The sequence below is a fragment of the Cheilinus undulatus genome, linkage group 12, assembly GCF_018320785.1.
Source record: "Cheilinus undulatus linkage group 12, ASM1832078v1, whole genome shotgun sequence".
In the NCBI taxonomy this organism is placed as follows: Eukaryota; Metazoa; Chordata; class Actinopteri; order Labriformes; family Labridae; genus Cheilinus; species Cheilinus undulatus.
Genome location: NC_054876.1, coordinates 39375889 through 39400055, shown reverse-complemented (window position 1 = coordinate 39400055; position 24167 = coordinate 39375889). Strand labels below are relative to the sequence as shown.

General features: G+C 39.5%; 1 protein-coding gene across 2 annotated transcripts in view; it reads right to left on the bottom strand.

Moving 5' to 3' along the window:
* The window catches only part of tmem132e (transmembrane protein 132E), an 803754-nt gene that overhangs the window by 27628 nt on the left and 751959 nt on the right, over window positions 1–24167 (bottom strand). For both annotated transcript variants that reach the window (XM_041801770.1, XM_041801769.1), the window contains exon 7: window positions 7931–8210. In XM_041801770.1, the coding sequence (XP_041657704.1) occupies window positions 7931–8210 (280 nt within the window). The remainder of the gene's footprint in view (window positions 1–7930; window positions 8211–24167) is intronic.

Sequence of the window (24167 nt, the reverse complement as noted above, 5' to 3'; positions counted from 1 at the left end):
GCAAGGAAGGTTTGCATCTCCGAGGCTGCCCATGGGGTGGTATCGTGCACTGACATTGTTGAGAAAAAATATTGCCCTTATTGGGTACTGTTTAGGCGTTTTCTGATGCCAATGCTTAATTAACACGTCTCATATAGTGCCACTGCCTAAACAGTGCCTGAATCAATACTTTAGAGAGAAAAAAATATGTGTTGAAAGTTGGCAGGAGAATAAAAACTGTCTAAATTTTGTTAATGCTTCACAGAGATATCCTCTAAAGATTCCAGTAGCACCTGTGATAAGAAATTGTAAACAGGATAACTTCTTTATGAGGCTAAAGCAAAATTTACACACTAGCAGTGAGACAAAGTAAGTGTCAGTCAATGTGTTTATGCCCTTGGTAGGGAGAAAAACAGATCTCAAGACAGCAAAACAATTGTGCTCTTCTAACATGAAGTGAGTTCACAGAAATTACATCAATTCCATAATGTATTTCTTACCTTCCGTTTGGGGTGGAAGGGGGTCGCATTAGCTTCGGGGTATCGAAAGGAAGTATGGATATCTGTGTTGTTTTTCGGTCTGGTAGGTATCAGATGTGTTGGCATCAGGTCGGAACTGGATTTTGATACTCATCTCTATTCCTGATACTATTCTTCTTTCAAAACCTATGAGAAATTTACACATGGGAGCTTCTGTTTGTGTTATTGCTGCTGTTGTGTGGCCACTTGGTGGAAACAACCTATGTTTGATTGGATCCACCACCTCATTTGTCACTTTTGATAAAATTTTGATAAAAACATCAGGTTATATCAACTTTGTCTTTGTTTCACTTTGCATTTAAATGCCTGGATTGTAAAAGGTAAAAGTGTTGATGTTTGTGCTGAAAACTGCTGTATGAACTGGGGTTGACACGGCGCTGTCCACGGTGCTGAAACAGAGCAGCTTGGCAGCCTGTCCCTCCAAGAGAGAACAAAGACAGATGCACATGTCAAAAGGTGATTCTTATGCTTCTCTCTGGCAGATTTTCTGCAGTTATTGTAATTGGTGTTTCACAAGGAGATGTAAAATGTCGATGCTTTGACACTGCTTTCGTCTCGCTCTGAAAGTCAGGACAGCACCAAGTCTGTTACAAGGCGTCCATGTTTACAGATTTAGCACTGTGAATTACACTTTATTTTTTCACAAATCTAGCAAATGTCAAGCATGCGGCCAAACACCCAGAAACACTCAGGCCTCCTTGTTAGCTTTTCAGTACAGGATGCCGTTTGGTTATAGGCATCCTGGTTGTCTGTTTGAACATTTGTGCTCTTCCTTTCTGACATTTATTTCAAAAGTTTCCATGACGTCTCCCATTGTTTCTGAGGAGGGCTTTTGAATTCAAATGATAGCAGCTGCCATAATGGAAACTGTTATATCAACCTAACTTTAAGATCAACCTTGAATCAGGCCATTAACATGCTTATCTCTGTAGCACAAATGGGCTCTTTAACACAGGACTTGACATTTGTAGCAGCCATCAAGAGGACACTCAGAGAGATGTAGTTTCAGCACTCTTGCACTGGCCTTCTTTTATAACACCAGAGGTCCCTGCTTGTGTTTGACCCATCCATTGCCCAGTGGAGTATACTGGTATTCCACAAGATCAGCTCAAATCTCTCATGCTGGATGGTCAGAGCAGCTGGTGGAAACATCAAAAACCACTGAGGATGAATCTTAAATGTTTAAATACAAATAACAGCACTGGATTTTGTAGTAAGTTATAAATACACCTCTAGATGCCACTAAGTCCCTTCAAATCATCCAGTACAGTGAACATTTATTGGAGATCACACTGTAGAAATACATATTTTATACTGTTCATATGCCAAATGGTAAATATTGAACTATAATTTTCCAGTGAGATTGAAGATTCTGTAGATTAGACTCAAATCTATTTCTTTGGAAGAGAGGTTGATGTTTGCAGACATTAATTAAATAATGCCTCAGAGGCCTGACAGTGATTTCTCTCCAAGTCAAGCTTTTACAGTGGGAAAAAATCTCATAGTTTAGTAATCCTTGGGATTAAACCCCAAACTCTCCCCAGGTTTGGTGAATTCTTGGAAACATATAAACAGACCCTTGATGTAATAATTGGCTTCTTTCATCTTTATAGTTTTAACTTTTAACCTTTTTTGGGGGGGGGTGCAGTCTAACCAAGCTGTCTAAATTAACTTTGTAATTCATGCAATAATCCTCAGCTGTCCTTCCAATACTGGAGGAATGAAATGAATGTCTAGAATATTGTACTGTGTGGACAAAAGCTGCTATTTTTTCCGTCCGTATTCATGAGCTGGTGGACAATTTGAATCAGTCTCTGAAGATTCAACGACTCATTCAAATCCTTCGACAGATGAAGAGTTCTACCAAGAAGGCCATTGTTGAGCTGTACTGTTCATCTTCAGAGAATCTGCAGAATAATTCACTGTTCAATGTTAAATAGTCCCTGCTAGCTGGGGATCTTTTACTATAGCTTCTTTGTCATAGGAGTTTTGTAAGCCATCGGTCGGTCATATTGAATGCTTAAAGACTCTGCGGAGATGGGTTTTTATGATGAGGATTTAAGGAATGTTTTAATTTTCACTGCGCATTTCATTAAATTGTGCCCACCTGCAGGGACTGAGGCAGCTGGAGTTCAATTTGGACTCAGTGACCAGTCATCATTTAGCTTAATGCAGTGATGACCTGCTGCTAAATCTGATTTATGACCGAGAACACGAGGTATGACATCCACCTGAAATTACACATAAACTGTCCTTTCATTTGGGCTTTTCTACTGTGTGGTGCCAGTTAGATTAGTCTCGACTCTACTCCTTTGTTTTTAAATTTTCCATTAAGGATTGTACCTGATTCTATTTTTGTTTCACCTCTAGTGAGTTCCCAAGGGAGCAAACTTCTTTTCAGTAGTAGTTTGTCTTTCTGCTTGCAACCTAACTTGACACACCTGATCGACTGTATATTAACTGCATGGACATATTCATACGAGAAACCTCTTATAGAAAGAGTTTGGGAAGGGCAGGATTCTCAGAAGGCGATTGGACAAATGTTCTGTCTGCCACATTCATTACAGGCCAATAAGAGCTACACGACAAAAGAGGCTGCACACATGTGCAGCTCTAGTTGTAACTTGATGATAGGCAAATGCTGCTGTGGTTAACGAACAGTGTATAAAATCTTCTCTGCCAAGAGAAGCTTTAAGGCTGTAGCCAGCTGTCTTAGCCTGGCATAAAGACTGGAAATAACAGGGGAGAGTGGGGTAAGATCCAGCATTATTAATGTGGCTCTTGATGTGGGATGTCCAGTGGTGTTGTGGTATGTGTAGAAGTGGGTATGCTCTTATAGGGTCACATATTTTACCCTTTAAAGACAGTTTATGTTGATCTCAGAGGTCCCCAAAACATGCTCATGAAGTTTGTTGCTGAAAAAACACTCCAGTATTGGATTTTTGTATGTCTAAAAACCCCTCTGTTTCAGCCCTGCTCAGAACGAGCTGTTTCTGTGTCCGTGACATTAAATGTTAACGAGCTGTCTGACTCCGCCCCTCTCAGGAAATAGATATGCCTAAATGGATGTGTTTCTCCTGATCAGGAGAGAAGGGCGGACCTTTCTTCCATGCGGGGAACCTGGGGGCGGTGCTAGCACCCCACATGACGCCATTAGGGGAAAATCTGAGAATGGCTTGTTTGGGGGGATTGTAGACAGGCCAGAGGCACATATTTTGTCAGAAAAGCCTGAAAAGGTGCATTTTGCATAATATGTGTCCTCTAAGTTATTGCATTCAAGGCAACATTGACACTGACAACATTCATAAAGCCTCCTTCATGTGAACGACAGGGGCCATGTCATGATTTTGTCAGTGCCACGACAGTCTTATACATACCTCTTCCAACATAGTGTTACAATATAATCCTTTCAGAGACAAAAAATCTTCAGAATATTGACACATTTACCAAAAAAATCCTTGCATTTCTTTGCATTAGCTCTAATGGTGCCATTAGTCAGAGCAGTTCCTGTCTACAGTGACACAGAGGGCCACCTCACAACCTCGCTGTCTCTCCATTATGAGCTGTTCAGGCCGTCTACGCCATGATCTGCCCAGTCAGATGTGCAGTTTAACACAGCATGACACTTGCCATTGGTTGAAAGCCTGACACAAAGCATTCTGGGAAAACAATAGGGCAGTGAGCATTGCGGCGAATGTGACAAATGTTCAAACATAGATAAAAAGATGTTCAATGTTAGATTTACTGGTGTGCATTTATTTTTAATGACCCTGAAAAGTCACCTGTCAGGCTCCCTAGAAATGCTTTTATAAGGCCTTTAAAGGCATGGATAGTGGCATTAAAATGGCGCAAAAGCTAGCTTCATGAGGGGGAGAAAAGACAACAATTCATGGTTCAAAAGTTAATAGCCTGCATCTTTTCTGGTCTGATACAACAAAACAGAGGTGAAAGGCTTAATGAACAACAGATTCCTGTTTCTGGGAGTTGGTTATCAGTGTGGATTATATTCTACCTTGTTTTTGCTATCCACATTGACTGTATATGTATTTGTTATGGTCAATACAGCTTAGACTAAAATGTACAATAAAAGTGAGACAAAAAGCACTTTCCCTAACATTGCAGCCCCTGCTGTATCTGTAAATAGAAAATAAATTTGCAGGGTGACATCTTTAATATTCATAGTGCCCAGAATGAATTAAAATCTTCAGTGAGCCTAAGACCTTTTACAAAGAACCACCAGCATTGTTAAGTTTGGCCTCCAAGCAAAATATCTTTACTGTTTTTTGATGAATTAACAATTATTTTGCACATTTACTCTTCAAAAGTATAAATGATTAGAGACCCTGTAATTTTCCAGGTGGTTTAAATGTGTGGGTTTGATTGAGATGTGTGACCAACTAGGGTAGCTACAACAGTCTCTAAGCTTTGAGAACTCTCTGACCTTTCTTCTTGTACCAACAACCAGTCCAAGGTTTCAGTCAAAGTGAGAAAATATCATTATCCCTGCTTGATGCACTAGCACAAGGTTTGTTGCATTCATAGCATCCAAATTAAGAATTCTGATGACTTTTTAGATTCTCTGATAACCACGAGATTATAACTCAAGGGTGTCCAAACTATGGCTCAGGGGCCAAATGCATCCTGCGGTCCATTTTTGATTGGCTCACGGCAAACTGTAAACATTAAATGAAATATGACCCACATTTGAACATGAAGCTTGTGCTTGACTGTGCTGTACTTTTTGGATTTAGCACAATGCAGTGCTTCCATGTCAACTTTGTAAACAAACATTTTGACAAGAACAATTTATTGATTTTTTGATTGAGTTTTTCATGACTGTATGAAGACAACACTGTCAATGGAAAATATATTGGCAACCAAAATAATAACAATATTTTGATTTATAATACCCTGATGGGTTACAAAGGCTAATAGCAGTACCGATGGTGTTTTAGAGGCAGAGCCAGTAGTAGCTAGGGCCGACCAGGGCCAACTTAAATCTGACTGGCCTCCCTAAAATCCTTAAAATGATTGGCTATTTGCCTTGTCAGCCATTAACTATCTATTCAAGCATACCCAACCATGCAGTGTATCTTAACCATCATAAGATTGGTTTTACTAACTTTACTATCCTAAAGTTGAGGCACATGAAAGTGGCCCCACTATCCTTATATATTTTTCAATGCAGCCCCAAATGGAAAAAGTTTAGACACCCCTGTTATAACTTGTACTTCTGGACATCTCCTAAGCATTCTGACATAGGTGTTGGTTCAAATAGTGCTAAAGAGTAGCCACACATGGACTCTTCTAAGATCACTGTAATCCAATTATATTTGTTTTAGATATTTCAACATCTTCACAAAAATGCCACCACATAGTAACAATTGTTCCAGATCATTCCAAGATAAACCTGTTTGATTGATGAAATCATTCAATTAAATGTATTTATTTACAACTGCTATGAGTCAGTGTGGTGCTCCATATGGTGCTAAATGGATGCATAATTATTCATACCCTTCAACAGATTACAAATGATCCATTGCTCATTTTAAATGATGGATTGGCAACTTTTATCTTTCCTCCCTATTTCTCCACTGTCAGATGCATTCATCAGGCAACTTTTCTTTCCCCTGACAGGCTGAAACCGTGATCTTTCATGGCGATCAAAACCCTCACCAACCGTTACTTCTCTCTGTTCCCATAAATGACCAGTGAAGCATCTGTAAATCACTGCCCGGGAGTCATAACTTTGTGCTGCTTCCTTTGAAAGGACTTTTGAACTTGTCTCGGCTGATGCATTGATATGCACTTTGTGTCAGGGAGCCCATCTACTTGAGAGAAGTGGACATCAACAGTGGCATACGCTTACAAAGACACAGAGAGGAGCTTCTTTTATAAGAGCTTAAACCACAAGGATAAAACTATTTTTGATTAAAACTTATCTGGTTTGTCCGTTTGACTGTCCATAATCCCACGGATAACATTGTACTACCCAAATTAAAATCTATGATCTGAGGACAAGGCCAAATGAAATAAGAGCAATCAAACCATAGGGTGTGTTTGAAAAGCATCCCATAGTAAACTCACGATTTAATAACCAAATGACATGGAGCAACTGTCCTTAGACCAGTTTATTAAAAAAACAATTCAGAGAAAATGACATAATTTTGTTGGAGTTTGTTGGAGGTGGGATAATGCTATGGGGCTGTTTTCCAGGTTTTGAGCTAGGCCCCTTATCTCCACTAAAGGGTAATCTTAATGCTTTAGCATTAGAAGACATTTTTGGACAATGCTAGGCTTCCAACTGTATGGCAACAGTTTGGGGAAGGCCTTTTTGTATTCTAGCAAACCCCAGTGCATAAACCAAGGGCTGTAAAGACGTGGTTTGATGAGTTCTATGTGGAATAACTTGACTAGCCTGTTCAGAACCCTGACCTTAACCCTACTGAGCACCTTTGGGATGAACTGGAAAGAAGATTGTGAGCCAGGCCTTCTTCTGTGCCTGACTTGGGCACAAGTTCCCACAAAAATACTCTTGTGGAAAGCCTTCCAAGAATACTGGAGGCTGCAAAGGGGGACCAACCCCATATTTAAGTATTTGAATACTTTTTTGTTGCAAAACTCTTGGCTTGTATCCAAACTTTGTGAATACAAGATGTCTTATTTTGTTTGACTAGTTTACGTTTGTAGTAACTGCATCACAGGGTCTCTTATTTACCTTGCTGGCCACTGAAATGAAGGCCAAATGGACTGCACCCAAATGGGACCCTTTTTTTGTTCTCACTTCCACTGAACAGACTTCACAGGTTAGCCCAGATGAGCTGGCCATTGAATTAACCCCTATGGTTGGTTTAACACAGTGGGGACCCATCTAGTTGCCATATTTGTTGTGTTTTATTTGAAGTCATTGCTAGCTTATGTGCATCTTTTGGCTGCCCATGCTGGTTCAAAGATCAGTCCACTTAAATGCCCACTCTGAGCCTGTTCCCTTACTCTGGTGGGTCCACGCAGGCTCCATTTGGACTTTGTAGCTTGGAACAAAATATTTTGGTGGGAGAATATTGTCATTGCCAGAGGTAATGGAAAAATCTATGAAAACAAACCTAAGCTGTGATAAACCTGCTTTATCTTTAAATCAAGCCATATAAAGTCTCTGAAAGCAAAACTTTCTTTGGCCAACAACAGCAGCTGTACTCCCAAAGAGTAATGAGCTCCAACTTCAGTATCTTCCTCTCTCATCTTTTGAGCTCATCTCCATTTTGTGAAGTCACTTTAGAGGGCAAGTTTAAGGAACACCACGCTTACTTTATGCCTCTCACTCTGAAACATCATTCATCATCAGAAAACAGGTAATTTGTCCTGCTGATTTGTTAAAATTCTCCATCTACAGACATAAAAGATGGAAAGTTTACCTTCAGCACAGTGGATCCCAGCTCCAGTCCCACCAACACCGTCCGGTCCACCAGCTCAGCTATCCGGGGGTCAGCCACCTTCAAGGAGTCCTGGACCAAGTCTGTAACATCCACCTGCCAGTCAGGCCCCAGCATGGTGATAACCTGGTCAGTGCCCTCTGTGGAAGTCGTGTGGAACTGGGTCAGAACCTTCACCAAAGCCCGCTGGTACTGCAGGGTGCAGCCCCGACTGACACGGCGCTCATCGTCTTCTTCATCCGCGTCGCTGTCTCTGGTGCTCCTGGGGTGAGAAGAATGGAGAAAGTTAGACAGCTGTGGAGTTTCATTTAAAAAGAAAAACATCAGAGCATTAAGTCATCAGACAAGATTTGGCAAAATTGCCTCCAGAAAGACTGAGTCTTTTATAAAAAAAAAAGTGAGAAAATCTTGAAACAATCACCAATCACAACTTGTCACTCTTTTACAGCGAGCAGCTGCTGCTAAATTACTCCCAGCACTGTGGCATGATGCTACATCTCAATTTGTGCCGTCTGTTCTTAAGGGTCTCCACTCATTTTATAATTTGACATCATAACACTGATGAGAAACTCGGCACCACTCCACACAGATCCATCCCATTATATCTTCTGATGTAGTGGCGATGAGGAAAAAGTCCTCAGAGCCAGCAGGGAAAGCGATAACAGGCAGCAAAAAAAGCAGAAAGTTGGACTGTCGCCCTTCTTATTTCACAGGAGCCCTAAGCAGTGGGGTTAAACATGCCAGGTGCATCCCCCACTGAGTGCAATCTGCTCTACAACGAGATGTATGAGATACCCAACGTCCCCCAGCAGGTTTGACAGTCTGCCAGTTCCTACTTAAAAAGCACTCTTCTGCTTAATCTGTGCTTTGACTGAACTATCTAAACAACTTGAGATTCAGGAGATGCAGCAGCACCGTCAGCCAACAGCAAAGTCTAAATCCTAACCAATGACACCACAGGCTGTAATCCTGCACACACTATGGGTACATTTTATTCCTGGAATTACTTTTTATCATTAAAGGTAAACTGTGACAGCAGCAGATCCAGTAATGAATTATATTTTGTTTATTCCTCTGTCTGAGTTGATGTCTTTGGCTGCATCCAAGCAATAATATGATGACGAACAGACATTTAAAGGCATGGGATTGGTGTAACAAACTGGGAAGTTAGCGAGGCTTATTCCACTCCAAGTGTGGATTTTGCAGAGAGGTGCAGCATGAGTGCAGGTAAACCTTGGTGTAATTCTGAAACGAGGCACCCCAGCTTGGTGACCAAGCAGCAGGAGGTTTTAAGGATTTTTTAAATAACTGATCATCACTTATTTCCAAAAGTACAACTAAAAATAGGGCTGTGCAATGATTACATCTTCTAAAACATAATTAATCCCAGGATTTCTATATTAATCACAATTAATCTCCTCTTTTTTTAACATTTGAAATTCCTTTATTTGCATTTAACCTCCTGAGAGCCCTCATGTACATCTGAGGACATTACATTTACATACAACACAGTTAGAAATTCTGCTATCAAAATCTTAAAATAACTGCCTGTAATTTACATAGAAGTTTGAGTAATTTGCATGAAAAATTGAATTTAATTTGCAATGTTCATGAAAATTTCTGTGGATTTGTTTGTATAATTTGAAGAGTGTAATTTACAATTTTTTGTAATATGAATTTTTTTTCTTTTTGTTGCTTTCATTTTCTTAAGTACTTTCATGGGACTTAGAGAAATTTAACTGCAACATTTTTGGAAATTTAATAGGAAATTTTTAAAAATTTCCTGATGAATTTTGAATTTACTTTGGGGAATATGTTTGGAGAATTTTCCGTAGAATTTTGGGAACCTGATGGAAATTTTTGAAGGAAATTTTGGGTAAAAGTTTATCTAAATATTTAGACCTATTTTAAAAGGGTTTACTAAAATGATTGGGGAGTAATCAAAGATTTTTTTCAGTATCTTTTATGAAATCAAAAAAAGTTTAAAGGTAGAGTGTGTAATATTTTGCCTTGTAGCATTCAGCAGAATAAACTTGGTAAAAATGAAACATGATATATGTTTATCTAAAATCATATTGAATCACCTGAACACAAAACAAGTATTTAATTAATTTCATTTACTGTGAATAACCCTTTATTTATATGGCCCCCTCCATGAATGTTGCTATCTTAGATTTTTGCATTTTGCATATTGCTATTGTACCACAGAAGTAACAAAATAAAAGACACTTTTTTTTTTCTTTTTTTAATCCACTGGTTTTCACAGTTTCCACCAGAGACATGAGCATCCCAATCTAGAACTGACTATGAGATGTTTTCACACACTACAGCTTTATGAATTTTTACAGATTTTTTTTTAATGTCTTGGAAATTTTAGTGAATTTAGAGGGATTTTTTAAGTACTGGAAATTGTTAATTATTATGAAGGAAATTTCCCAAGACCTTCAGAGCTTTTATTGGAATTTAGTTCATACTTAGGTGCAATAAGTTCTTGTTGTCTGTCATCAGAAATTGAACAAAAATGTCTGGGAAAATGACTTCCTGTTCAAAGTTAAGGCTTAGGTTTAATATCTATTAGGTCCCACTTATCCCAAATAAGTGATAGAAACTAAAGAAGTATAACAAACAAAAACCTGGGTTTCAGGAGTTTAAATTGTATTTGTTTCATTTTGGATTTTCGTACTTTCTTGAACTTAGGGAATTGACTACTTGTTTGACCTACTTTTATTTTGAAAGGAAATAGGGTACTTGGGTAGATTTAGACTACAGCATGAACTTAACCATGGAAATAGGAACTTGTTACTGATTGAAAAGAAAATAAAGTATGAGTCAAAAGTGAAATGATAGATAACACAACCCTGCAGGTGACTTGAGCTGTCTGTGAGATTTTAGAGTGAAATCCGTTGACTTATTTTGCGTCACTATGGCTGCAGGGAGACGTTGCAGTTGCTTAACCAGAGTGTGCTGAAAAGGACAATAAATAACGCCTTCAATAACTATAAAGTCAAAAATGAATGCACCAATCATGAGCCTTCATTGCATTAGGATAGATGCAATAATGCTGACAGCCCTAAGACAAAAAATGACTTATGAGCAATGTTAAGACAGCAATCCGAAAAAAATCAGCACAATCATGTGCAATGCTGATCTCCCTCTTATTATATCTATTAAAACATGGATCTCCTGGGGGTGAAACATCTTAAATAGGCCCTTAATTTTGGGTCAGCTTGGTCAGCTTTTGAGGCTTTTTCTTATTTAGCTGCAATTTCTAAATAAATGTAAATATTACAATAAGACAAAAATGTCAAAAAATCCAACAATTGGGGGTTTATATTATGGTAGCTCAAGGTAAGGGAGGCTCACTCCTGCTCTCTGAAAACCCCTGAGTTTAGCACTTTTTCACACAGGTCTTGAAAAATCTTGTGAAACACTCCCTCTACACCAAAAGGCAATGTTGCGTCCCACATACTAGGTTAGATTATTAATTTATCCTTGCATTTCAACTTTCTACGCCTCATCATCCCTGTCAATGCTCCAGCACTCTTCTCTGCTTTTAACTTGGCACTGCCACTTTAATGTGATGTTTAAGAGTAAAAAGGCATCCCATAAGGCTCTCATGGGTCATTGAAGGCACCTGCATATCATTGTTCACTCTAGCAGATGAAACTTCACCTCACGAACCTCTTTTACTTTGATTAAACCCGGGTCATGGACTTAACGCTTCTGTGTGTATGGCTGAATGAATGTGTTACTTAAAGATGAATAAAAAATACTTCTTTCAGGTTCACTGTGTGGTTTAAAACAACGTGGCAAAAGGTGATATGTATAATTCAACAGGATGGAAATACTACAGAAGTTATTCCCTGACAATAAAAGCTACAGAGGTGGGAAGTGACTGTCTGGTTGCATTAGTTAGAGCAACAATACACTGCATAAATTCTGCATGTACACAGACGGTAAAACAAGAGTTATACAAACATAATAAAAGAGCTGGAGCTGCACAAGTAATATACAACAATACGTGGCTAGAATAGGGATACTTTCTCTTTCGGATTAAAAACTGAGCAATAATCTATCTTAAATATTAATTCAAAGTTGGATAAGGTCAGTGTTTTTTAAAGAAATCCTTGATTTTCCTTTGGAATTCTAATCTAGCAGATTTCATGCCTAAATTTGCTCACAGACCACTAAAAGTGGAAGTTTTAAAATACATGAACTTTAATGAGTTTTTAACATTCACTCTTTAAAAAAATCATTAATAAAATGTCTACAAAGCTTTCAATGCATTGCCACTGAAGGGCCTTGAACAGATGGTTAATTTTTACTGAAGGGAAGACCAAATAAAGTGAAATACTACAGAAAATGATGATTAAAAGCTTTTAAATCCAATTAGGATCAGCAGGAATGTATGGGGTCACTTCAGACAGGTGCAATGTCAATCCCAATTCTATAAGTCAGCAGCAGCACCTTAAAATCTACTCTTACCTGAACAAGAAGCCAATGAAGAAAGGCCATTACTGGAGCAATGTGCTCATATTTACTTGCTATTGTCATGAGCTGCTGTGTTCTGGTACAACTGAAGACCTCAAAGACACATTAGAATAATCTAATCAAAGAGAAACAAGAGCATAAAGGTGAATAAAGGTTATTACAGGAAAGCGAGACGAAAGAGTCTGATGAAAAAGCTCACTAAGATTCTTAAAGTCCCTGTAAAGTAAAAAAAAAAATCTACATTTTAGGTTTGTTGTATGACAGGCCACTGTGTTGTGTACCACCAGGCCAAATTTCAGTCATGAAAAACATCCTTAAGTTTATAAAATCAAGCTTCAAAACCATGAAAATGAGGCAGTAAAATCTGCTCCAGGATGGTATGGGCGTGTCAGTTGAATGAACCGAAGCCACGCCCACTCACAAGAAATACGATCCTCTCTGCTATGCTGCTATGTTACAATTCTCTTTAGTAAGCCACCAGAGAAACAATCACATTTATGTCATGACACAAAGACAGTTGAGTGTTTTTTTTTCTCATCCTGTATTTAACTCTTTTCGGGTATTTCTTATATCTCATTTATATAAAGTTATGTCTCTTTCCTGTTTATGAGGTGTCTGTTTTTGCTATGTTTCTGCTGAAAACTCTCTGTTTCCCAGATCTCAGCATTTTCACTGCAACCTTATTCCAACATTTCTAGTGAGTTAGAGCAGTGGTTTTCAGTCTTTTTTTTCCCCCAAGGCCCACCTAAGATCAAGCCGAAATTTGCATATCTATGCAAATTAGCCTCTTACATGTTACAGTAAATCAAGTGTGTAGCATTAGCTCAGGCAGGCCATATAACTCAGATCAGCTTGTCTCACACAAGCCCTCATCAGCTGATGGCAAGCTAATTAATTGGCAAATCACACTCATGCTGCCATTATCAAACTGCTCTTGCCTGGCTAGGCTTTGCTGCTTTCTCTGCAAGCCTCTTTTTACAGCCCTCCTCCACCCCAGCTCCTCCTTTACTCTGCCTCTAGCTTTATTAGTGTCATAACTGCTAATAAAGAAAAACTGTTCATAAACATAGATCATATGTGTTTTTTTTTTGACAAAGTGGTCTGACTGAACTTAAGTTATTGTTTAGTTGTAAAAACTACTTGTGGTTGTACATATTCCCATGGCACACCAAGACTTGGCTCAACACCATTTGAGAACCGTTGGTTTAAAGGCAGGAAATTTGCTGATAACCAGTCCATGACTGCAGCCAGACAGGCCTCTGTGTCAGACCTGCTGTGAAGGACTACTGGCATATACAGCTGTAAATCATCCACATAACAATAAAAAGCAATTTAGAATGAGTGCAAAATCTGACCCAAGGGTGCCAAATAGTGACAATAAGAAAGAACCAAGTACAGACCCGTGTGGCACCCCATGCCTAGCAGCACATCACTGTATAAGACACATAGTAATCTCTCTGACAGGTAAGACTTTAACCACCTTTCAGCAGAGCTGAAATCTAAAAACAATAAAGCAGATGCTGACTGTGAGTCTACAGCCAATGATGAGGAAATGTGCACTTGAACTAAACTGCATTTAATTATTCGCTGTTGTCAGCAGAGGAAAAGACAACTAGATGAGGCGAGCTGAGTTTGATTACAAATATAAATCGTGATTTCAAATGTCTTTGCTTGGAAGGCTGAGAACTCACCCAAGATCACTCACAAGAGGGATAAAACCTTCATCGCCAGTGCTGAGTCAAATGTCAAATGTTTCAAATCTCCCCCATATTAAACTCCCATGCATCTAAATTTGCATATTTGCTGCTTGAGTTTCTTTCAAAATTAAGTCATAATAGGAGAAATTGTCCAGTCATTTAATCATGCATCAGGCTTTTTGAAATGGAGCTAATTTCATTCATGAGGGGGCAGTTTTATGTCAAATGGATTAATTGGTAGAAAATTCAATCTGTAATCACAGAAGCATAGATGAAAAGTACCTCTAAACTACAGTTGTGCAAATATGTCCATCAAGTCTTTTATACTAAAAGGAGAACTTCATTTACTTTATAGAGGAGAGTGATTCATCATGAGGGTGCAGACAGGAAAAATGTGGTGTGATATCATCAGGGCTTTATAGGAACTCACTACAATGGTATCACCACAATGTTACAGTATATCAGAAACCTTTAGTTACAAACTATATTAAATCACTTAAAGAGATGCTGTTTTGTAAATTAAGAGAACTGTAACTGAAACTGAAACTTTTTACTGAGACTCCTAAAAGCTGTCCATCAATGAATCCTTTCAAATGAAGGTTTTACTCAGTACATTAGTATGCAAGTGTAAAACTAAAGTGATAGTTTGATGAGACCATTCAGTTGGACCAATGTCCTTCATTGTATCTGTCCAAAAATGCATGGTTTCAGCCCTATTACTTGCCATGTCGTTTCATACTGTTAAACTCCTGGGTCAAAGCCCAGCATTAAGGGTGTCTAGCATGCACTGAATATCTGGACTACCAGACCTGATTGAGATGTATATGCATGAGGAAAATGCTCCCTAGTAGCTCCATCTAGGTGTGTTAGTCTCATTTTGAATTTTTTTTTTCTTAGCCATTTTTAAATCAGTTATTTGTTGACCTTCAAAGGTCAAATTTAAGTCGGATCTATGCAGAACATCGACTTTTTACATTACACTCATGTAAATGTACTTACTGTTGATATGTGGTTGTTCATTGGTGATAAAAACACTCTTTTCATTTCCTACAAACTATGCCAGTTGTTGCATGAATTAACCATCCACTAGTTACTTTTCACTAGATAGTTACTATGGCAACTTTAGAGTTGGTTAGCTAGCAGCTATATTCATTCACCAAGTAGCTACTCCAATGTCAGCTTGCAGCTTGTCGCTCTTTTCATTACCTACAAACTGCCAGTTGGAGTATGAATTAACCATCCACTAGTTACTCTGTTATGACCTAGTAATGTTAACTTTCATGGAGGTTAGCAATCAACTAGTTACTTTTTACTGAATAGCTACTATGGCAACTTTAGGGTTGGTTAGCTAGCAGCTACACTCATTCACATAGTAACTACTCCAATCTCAGCATAGGTGTTACTCATTACCTAGAAACTATGTCGATTTTAGCATGAATGAACAATCTGCTAGTTACTCATTTATTACCTAGGAATTATTCCAATTCTAGCATAGGTTAGCATGCAGCTAGTTCATTCATTACCAATAACTACACCAATCATAGTCCAGTTCAACCAGCAGCTTACCCTGTTCTTTACCTAGGAACTACTCCATTCTAGCATAGGTTAGCAAGCAGCTAGTTACTTATTCAGTACTAAGTAACTATTCCAGTTTTAACATAGGTTGATCAGCATCCATCCATCATCCATTTCCCCAACAACATTTTCCAGCACTTCCTGTTGGGCCCCAAGGTGTTCCCAGGCCAGATGAGATATACAATCCCTCCAGTGAGTCCTGGGCCTACCCCAGTGTCTCCTCCTAGTTGGACGCACCCAGAAGACCTCCACAGGGGGGAGGCATCCTGATCAAATGTCCGAACCACCTCAACTGCCCCTTTTGAGGCAAAGGAGCAGGGGCTCTGCTTTGAGCTTCCTCTGGATGTCTGAGCTCCTTATTCTTTCTCTAAGGCTGAGCCCAGCCAGCATCTTGAGGAATATCATTTCAACCGCTTGAACTCTTGATCTCATTCTTTCTATGATTATCCAAAGTTCATGATCATAGGTGAGGGTTGGAACAAAGATGGACTGGCAAACTGAAAGCTTTGCCTTCCAGCTTAGCTTCCTCTGCACCATAAAGGTACGGTAAAATTTCAGCTGGCACTGCACCATAAAGCCAAAACTCATGGTTCATTAAACAAAGTTGACCAGCATGTAGTTACCTAATTGTTACCTATCTATTCCATCTCATTTGTTGAAAGGTGCTGCTGAAAGAAAGAGCTTTAAAATCCCTAAAAATATGTAAATCTTACTGAGACAACTAGTAAATTTATCTCTAAATTATTTTCAAAGCAGCCTGATTTAAATTTAGAAGATCTGAACAAAAACTGGATTCCAAAGCTGATCTTAGATACGGTTCTCTAGTCCTCCAGTCATCATTGGCATTGTGTTGTAGTATCTGGACTTCATTCTTAGCATTATGCATTGGAGAAAGAGAATGTAGCCTGAGGACATGTATTCACTGTTGTAGACTATTTGGGTATGCCAGTTAACTCCTCAGCAGACGGAAAGACTTCACACTCAGTTAGTCATTTAGTGAAAAGCAGAGGCGCTCTGTCTTTGTCATGGCGTTTCACAACTCCTGGCTCAGGTCAGTAAAAGTTTACCTTCCTGACTCTGCACCTGAAAACAAGGCTGATATTTTTTCTCCTCGAGAAGAATATTGTCTGTTCTTATTAGAGTCTCTGATACAAAGGTACAAGCTGAAGCTTCAGTGCACACGAGCTGCCCGCCCGATTACACTTCCTTTCCTCTTTTAGAGCATGTTTCAGGATAATGCAGCCAGTGAGCAATTCTGCTGCACTGTAGCAAAGGCCCACTGCAGGCCAAAGACGGTGCTGTGCATGAAGATTCAGAATGTGTCACGCTGCAGAAGTGAAGGAATGTAGGATGGAAATACTGCAACGGAAGGAATAAATAAAAGAGTTAAGGAGGCGAGGGATGGAGCGAGAGGTTAAAAGTTGGGATTGGAGAGATATTTTGAGAGGAGGAAAATAAGCGAGAGAGAGATGGAGCGATGGGAGGATAGAGAGGAGATAATGAAAAGACAATAATTCAGTCTAAAAATCACAGAGGAAAGCACCTTTAGCAAAGTCAAATGCAAATAATCACAACTCAGTGTTATTGGAGTGTTTGAGCTGGCTAACACGCTACATTTGCATTGTATTAAATGTTATTTCCAATCTCATTTTGTGCTATTATTTACATTGCTTTGAAAGCCTTTGAAAGCATCTAATTCATAACCACATCACACCATCATTAATGTAAACAAGCCACGCAGAGGTCGGGACATTTCAAACCTGCTATCTCATGCCAGAACAGCTGTTAATCCTCAGAGTTCAGATCGGATGTCTCATAGATCCTGATCTCTGCCCCCCTGGCTTCTCCCTGTAGTGGACTCGACTGGGCCAAGTTGAAGGCAGCTGTCGGTATTGGTTTCTCAGTAGCTGATACACAGATTGATTCTTCGTGTCACAAAGACATCTGGGGCCAATATTACAAAGGTTACAAACATGATGAATCCTCCCAGAGTTTCCATGAACGCGTTCACATGAAAGGGAACAAGTCTGCCATCAGCCCGTTTTCCCATACGTCATAGGTTACAGGCCAAAATCACACAGCTGCAGAGACAAATGTAAGGTCTTCTTGCAAATAAGCAAAACATTGCTAGGTATGAATGTGCGAATTAAGGCTTTTACACTATATCAACTGCTCCACCGCCTGACCATTGCACAATAAAAGACTGGTATGAAATTGTACTCAAATAAATGCACTTTAATATGGAGTTTCCCCCTCCTCCATGCAGCAACAACAGTCTCTACTCTTCTTGGAAGACTTCCCACAACATTTTTTAGTGTTTTGTTGAAATTTGTGCCATATTTGGTCTAGCAGGTAAAGCTGGGTGTACACTGTGAAATGTTATCTGATTCAGACATGAGTTTTGAGTCACATAAATCACTTGGAAGTTGGGCCGACTTCCAGCCTGACTGTGCCTCATTTACCAGGGACACAAAGTCCAACCATAGCTTGACCAGCTGCTCCTGACAAGGCCAGACAATAGGAATGTCTTTTTGACGTAGACACCACAACTATAATAAAGTCAATAAGTAAACAGGAAATCTGCCTACCTGCACACCTCCAGCTGAATTTTTGTTATTATTTAGCTGCTAGTTGTGTTTGCTGGTGATGCTGTTTATGAGTAAGAAAGAGAGAGACAATGAGAGCGGTTTTGTTGCGGCTTGTAGCCATTTTATAACCTGGCATTTGTTTCACAAATCCATTTGGTAAATCACTCACAGACAGGCATTTGGGAAAGGACAGAGCCTTTGAAAGAAAACTCTGAGGGTGATTGGATGAACGTTTTTTCTGTCACATCTTTACAGGCCAATCAGAGCAACAAAACACGTGACGTAGCAGTGAATGAGCTGCACCTGTGCCCCTACTGAAGGAGCAAACTCCATATGGAACTGCATATCGCGAGCCATGGCGACTGTAGACATGTCAGTACACAAATTGTCGTTTTTGAAAAGAAAACAACTCACTGCTGTTCTTTGTTCTTCTTTTAACAAAGAAATGTCGTCAAGTTTTGATAAAACTGGTGCTTTAGCAGCATCCACACCAATGTCTTCCATCATACTTGCACCCGTCTCTTGTTGCTGCCTGCTTACATCACGATTCTGTTGCGCCCGAAAGCACTGCCCCTTGACACTGATTGGTCCTGTCACTTTCTAACTGGGCCTAAACTGTTCAGATGAGAGCTACGCAAGATGGATTTGACAGTGAGGAACATGAAAATAGGCGTGTCCATGTGCTTTGCAAGGCTATTTGAAGGTTAAAAATGTGACCATAGATCTGAAATCAGCATCTGCAGCTGGGACGTTTTGAAGAAAACTTTATTGATATTTGTTACAGTCCAACCCGACTTCACTCTATCACAATCAGACCACCTAAGCAAACATTGGGAGTTCACCCCAAAGGTGCTCTTCAAACATGTCTTCATCATCTTAGCAACAATAAATGTGAAGCATAAAGTTTGATGGGCATTAGAAATAAATACCAACCTGTTGATTTATGCCAACAACACATTTTGAAAAACAACAATGAAAGTGAAAAAGAGAGGAGTTAGACTGAAATTGCTACTGCAACAGATATATCAGGATGCTCTCAACTAGCCATGTTAGCTTGTTCATGCTAAAGTTTTGTTTGGCTTCTTAAGATCAGCCTTTAGAGCGGAGACTTTGGCTGTTGGAGACTGGATCTATTAGGGTGGAGTGCTGTTGGTTATCTCGTTGCACTGTAACACTAAAGGTCAAATCTCAACATTATTTTTTTGTGGCCCTAATCTCTTTCAGTAGAATCAAAAATTCCCAAGCTTTAAAAAATGTCTAACCTTTGTTCAAATTTGACCAGGATCAACCATCAGCAAAGGAATGCTCTTTATTGCTGAATATGTTGGCAACTTAAGTTATATTTCTATGCAATTTAGAACATAATATACAGTGAAACCTGACCATTGGTTGTCAAATAATGACAGGGTCGCTCTCATTTTTAAAATCAGTTAAAGATTTGGAAAACCTTTCAAGTGTGTACCAGGCTTTCGAGGCCTTTATTCTTGGGAACCTGACTTCAATGACAGATTTAAGGATATAGCAGTGGATCAGTTGCTCTAAATGACACTACAGAGCTCACTACAGTGTCATGTTTTGAAGCACTTGGCCAAAGGCCAAACGGGGCTATCTGAGCAAGACTAGTCCCTTCAAACCATTGGTAATAAAGTTTTGGTGCCATTGTATGATCATGACAGGGATTGTTTTCTGATCATAAAAAAATGGTTTTCACTCTTGATGAATTGCTCAGAAATAACTTGGGATCAACAAAAGCCTGTTTATGATTCTATTACATGTGATAAACGTGCCTTTTCATGAGATATTTATGACTTCTCCAGATGTTAATCAGTGCTGATGGATGGCTTCTGCATCAAGACTTTGGCACTGTTTGTATGGAAGATGAGAGCAAAACAAATGCTTCTACATTATCAATCAGGAGTAGAAATGCTAACAAGAATTTATTCATTTCAGATTAATGCCTTTTGTTTTTGATATGTGCTTGTTGCAGAAAGGACTCACATTAAAGTATGTGATGTAAAAACAGGGTATTTCAAATCGAGATGGCTCAGAGTGAACGGCGCCCTGCTGTGATCGTACCACAAAAACAGAAACAACTAAAGAAATGCTATATTCCATACATCAAACGGATGTGTCCGACACCACCAGCAGGAATACCAGTGAAAAACAAAGACTCCTGTGGGACGGCCAGTCTAGTTGGTATCAGCAGCTTCAATAGCTTTACTTTGGCACCATAAAGAATGACAGGAGCTGTCTCTGTCTGCAGTTGCCTGATGCTGCAAAGAACTACAGGGAAAAGAAAATTGCATACACTCGGTAAATCCAAATGACGGCATGCAAGAAAGAAATGGCTCAGCTGCATTGGAATGAATTCCTCTGGCCTGGCTGCGTGGCAATCATAACAACCTAAAATAGCTCACAAGGGGTCTTTGATTACTGTTTTCATGACGGCATGGGGGATGTAATATGCATAGAAAATGGCTTGGAAGAATTGTAGAGGTGCATACTTTCCAGAAACAAACTTTAAAACCCAGCCAATTTGCTTGCCCGCCTATTGATATTTGCTGCACAACAAATAACAAAGGTAACATTTTTATGTAAGAGTAATACCTAAGGAAACAGACTGCACACCCTTGGGCCTGCTTAACCCCAGACAAACAGCAAACACCGCTCAAAATAATGAGCTCTGAACAGCTCACAAATCTGGTAAAAGCACATACATGATTCCTCATCTTAAGGGCTTTACTTTAATAGGCTGGGCCTGTAACAATGGATGAATAAAGCGGATGAATGGTGCTAAAGTGGAATATAAGACACATTCTGCATGTCAAAATAATAAACAATCTATGACCCATTATAGCCCATTGGGGATGTGTGAAAAATGAGGCAATGCAAGATGTTTTCCAAGCACTCTGGGTCATTCCAAATACCTTAATTCTTCAAACAGGTCCTTAAACGCACCATTTGTATTCAGCTGCAGTAAAAATGGATTCAGTCGGTGGTGATGTACTCCAACAGCGATGACAGCAGCCACCCGCGTGAGTGCTAATGTTCCCATTAAACATTTCCTAAATGAAGGGTTGCAGGCCTGTTTGTTACCGCTCCATGCATGACAAGAATGCAGGAATAATTTAACGAGCCCAAGTTCCTTAACCTCAGACGACATGTCTTATTGGGGTCCTGGCTCGAACATCCTTAATCTCCCACTGGTGCCATTTTATCTGCATCTAGAGTTGTTTTATCTTTGATGCTTAACGGCAGCAGCTCATTCATTTTCTCATTACCTGCTTGATCCTTTTTATTGACAGCAGCTTTGAGAGTACGATGCTGACGTGGGGAAAATAGGCACACTCTTCACTCTCTTTGGACGTCGTCTTGTTTTTGTTTTGTGTAACTTAAGTTTGTCCATGTTAATGAAAGATTCATGATGCCTAACTACTAATAGTGCTTTTTACACCTGTGGTTACATTAACAATTCACTTCAGAATTTCAAAAGGGTTTGCAGCTACAACAGCCTCCACTCTTCTTGATAAGCTTACTACAAGAATTTGGAGTGGTTTTGGAACTTGTGCCCATCCATTCTGTAGAGCATTTATGAGGTCAGGCACTGATGTTGGACAAGAAGGTCTCATTTACTCTCAAGTTCAACCCAAAGGTGCTCAGTGGGGTTGAGGTCAGGACTCTGAGTGGGCCAGTCAAGTTCTTCCACACCGAACTCATCAAACCATGTCTCTATAGTCCTTGCTTTGTGCTCTGGGGCACAGTCATGTTGGAATAGAAAAGGGCTTTCCCCAAACTGTTGCTGCAAAGTTGGAAGCATAGCATTATCCAAAATGTCTTGGTATGCTGGAGGATTAAGATTGACCTTCACTGAAAAACAGCCCCACACCATTATCCCTCCTCCACCAAACTTTACAGTTGGCACAAACCCCTTTACGCATTGTTCTCCCTGCATCCACCAAACCCAGACTCGCCCATCTGACTGCCAAACAGAGAAGCATGATTTTTCTCTCCACAGAATGTGTTTCCTTTGCTCAACAACCCAGTGTTGGTGTGCTTTACACCCTCCATCTGATACTTGGCAGTGGACTTGGTGATATGAGGCTTGCATGTGACTGCTCAGCTGTGGAAACCCATTCCATGAATCTCCCACAGTACAGTTTTTGTACTTACATTAATGCCAGTGGAAGTTCAGAACTCTTCACCTATTGAATCAGCAGAGCATTTGCAACTTCCACACACCATGCGCCTTAGCAGTCATTGACTCCACTGGTTTTACAAGGTCTGAGTTGCTGTCGTTCCTAAACACTTCCACTTTCTCTTACAGTTGACTGTAGAATATCTAGTTTCACAAACCATCTCACTGTGAAGGAGGCATCCATCACAGTACCACACTCGAAGTCACTGAGCTCCTTAGAATGACACATTTAGTACCACAAAAGTTTGCAAATGTAGACTTGTGGCTAGGAATTTGATTTTATACACCTGTGGAAACAGGTCTGATTGAAACACCTGAATTCAATAGCTTACAGGTGTGTCCAAAGACTTTTATCCATAAAGTGAATGTTTTTATTGATTTACTAATGTTTTAATATCATTCAGGCCCTTGTCAGTCATTGGCCCTTAGAGACTTCCTAATGTCCCCCTCATCCCTGCTCATCCATAAACATTCACACGCCACTGACAAAGAAGCAGGAGCCATCTAGAGTTAAGCATCTCTCCCAAGGGCACATCAACATGTGACTGCAGGAGCAGAGGATTGAACCCCTGACCTTCCACTGAGACACAGACTGACTCTACCTACTGAGTCACAGTCACTCTGAGTAAAAATCCTCTTTAAAATGCAGTGATTTCTCCCTGTTTTATTTCAGCACAGCAGAAGGGAGTTAATGAAACTCATTCAGGTGAGTTGAAGTCCTTGCAGGATAAAGTCATAAATCATTCAGTAGCTTGTGTTGTTTGCAAACTGTTGCCTGTTAAACATGAGTTGTTCTGAATCCTTGATATCTTTTTCACCTCAAAAACTCAAATTCAAGTATGTTTATTTGTCTTAATTTGGAGTCAAAAATATCTCATTATACTTGTTTAAGCTACATTCACTTGACGAGTCCAGAAAACAAAATTATTTGAAGATACAAAAAGAAAAAAATAAGGCCTACATAGCTTGTACTGAGTTAAAAGAAAATAAACTGATGGGGCAAGGAAATATTATCATCAAGTGTTGGAATGAGTTGCGCTAAATGACTGAAATACATGTTTTTGGCTTTCTAGATGCATTTATTTATAAAGGAAGGCACTGGATAGTGGAAAGATAAGAACAAGGAGAAGTTAGCAGGGAGCAACATGCAGGAAAGGAGCCACTCTAGACCCAGGTGTAGCCTGGGGCACGATCTAACTGCTTTGTCAGGGGACTGTAGCTATAATGAGGTGCACTGAGGTAATAAATAGAACACATACTCTTGCTTAGATTGGAGTTTTTGCTTTGTAAACATAAGGCACTGCCAGCAGTGCACAAACAAAGGTAAAGGAATGTAGCATCAGTTTGATCAATCTGCTGATTCAAATCTGCCTCTGAAGCATCATAATAACAGCGTATTTTTGAGTCTAGCTGCATCTATTCTTTATTGTTTGCATGCTGTGATCACTTTGACACCTGCAGATTTATTTGTGAGAGCAATTCAGCCTGATAGCTGATACTGCCAGAAAAAAAACCAAAAAAACCAAAAAAACAGTGCAATCCAAGCTAGACTAAAACACACACAAGTCTGCCCTCCTGTGTTTCAAGAAATATATTTTTGAACAAATTAGCAGTTTTTTTCCCCAATGACATTCAAATATGGCTAACATTATGTACCCCATCTTTTGTTTTCA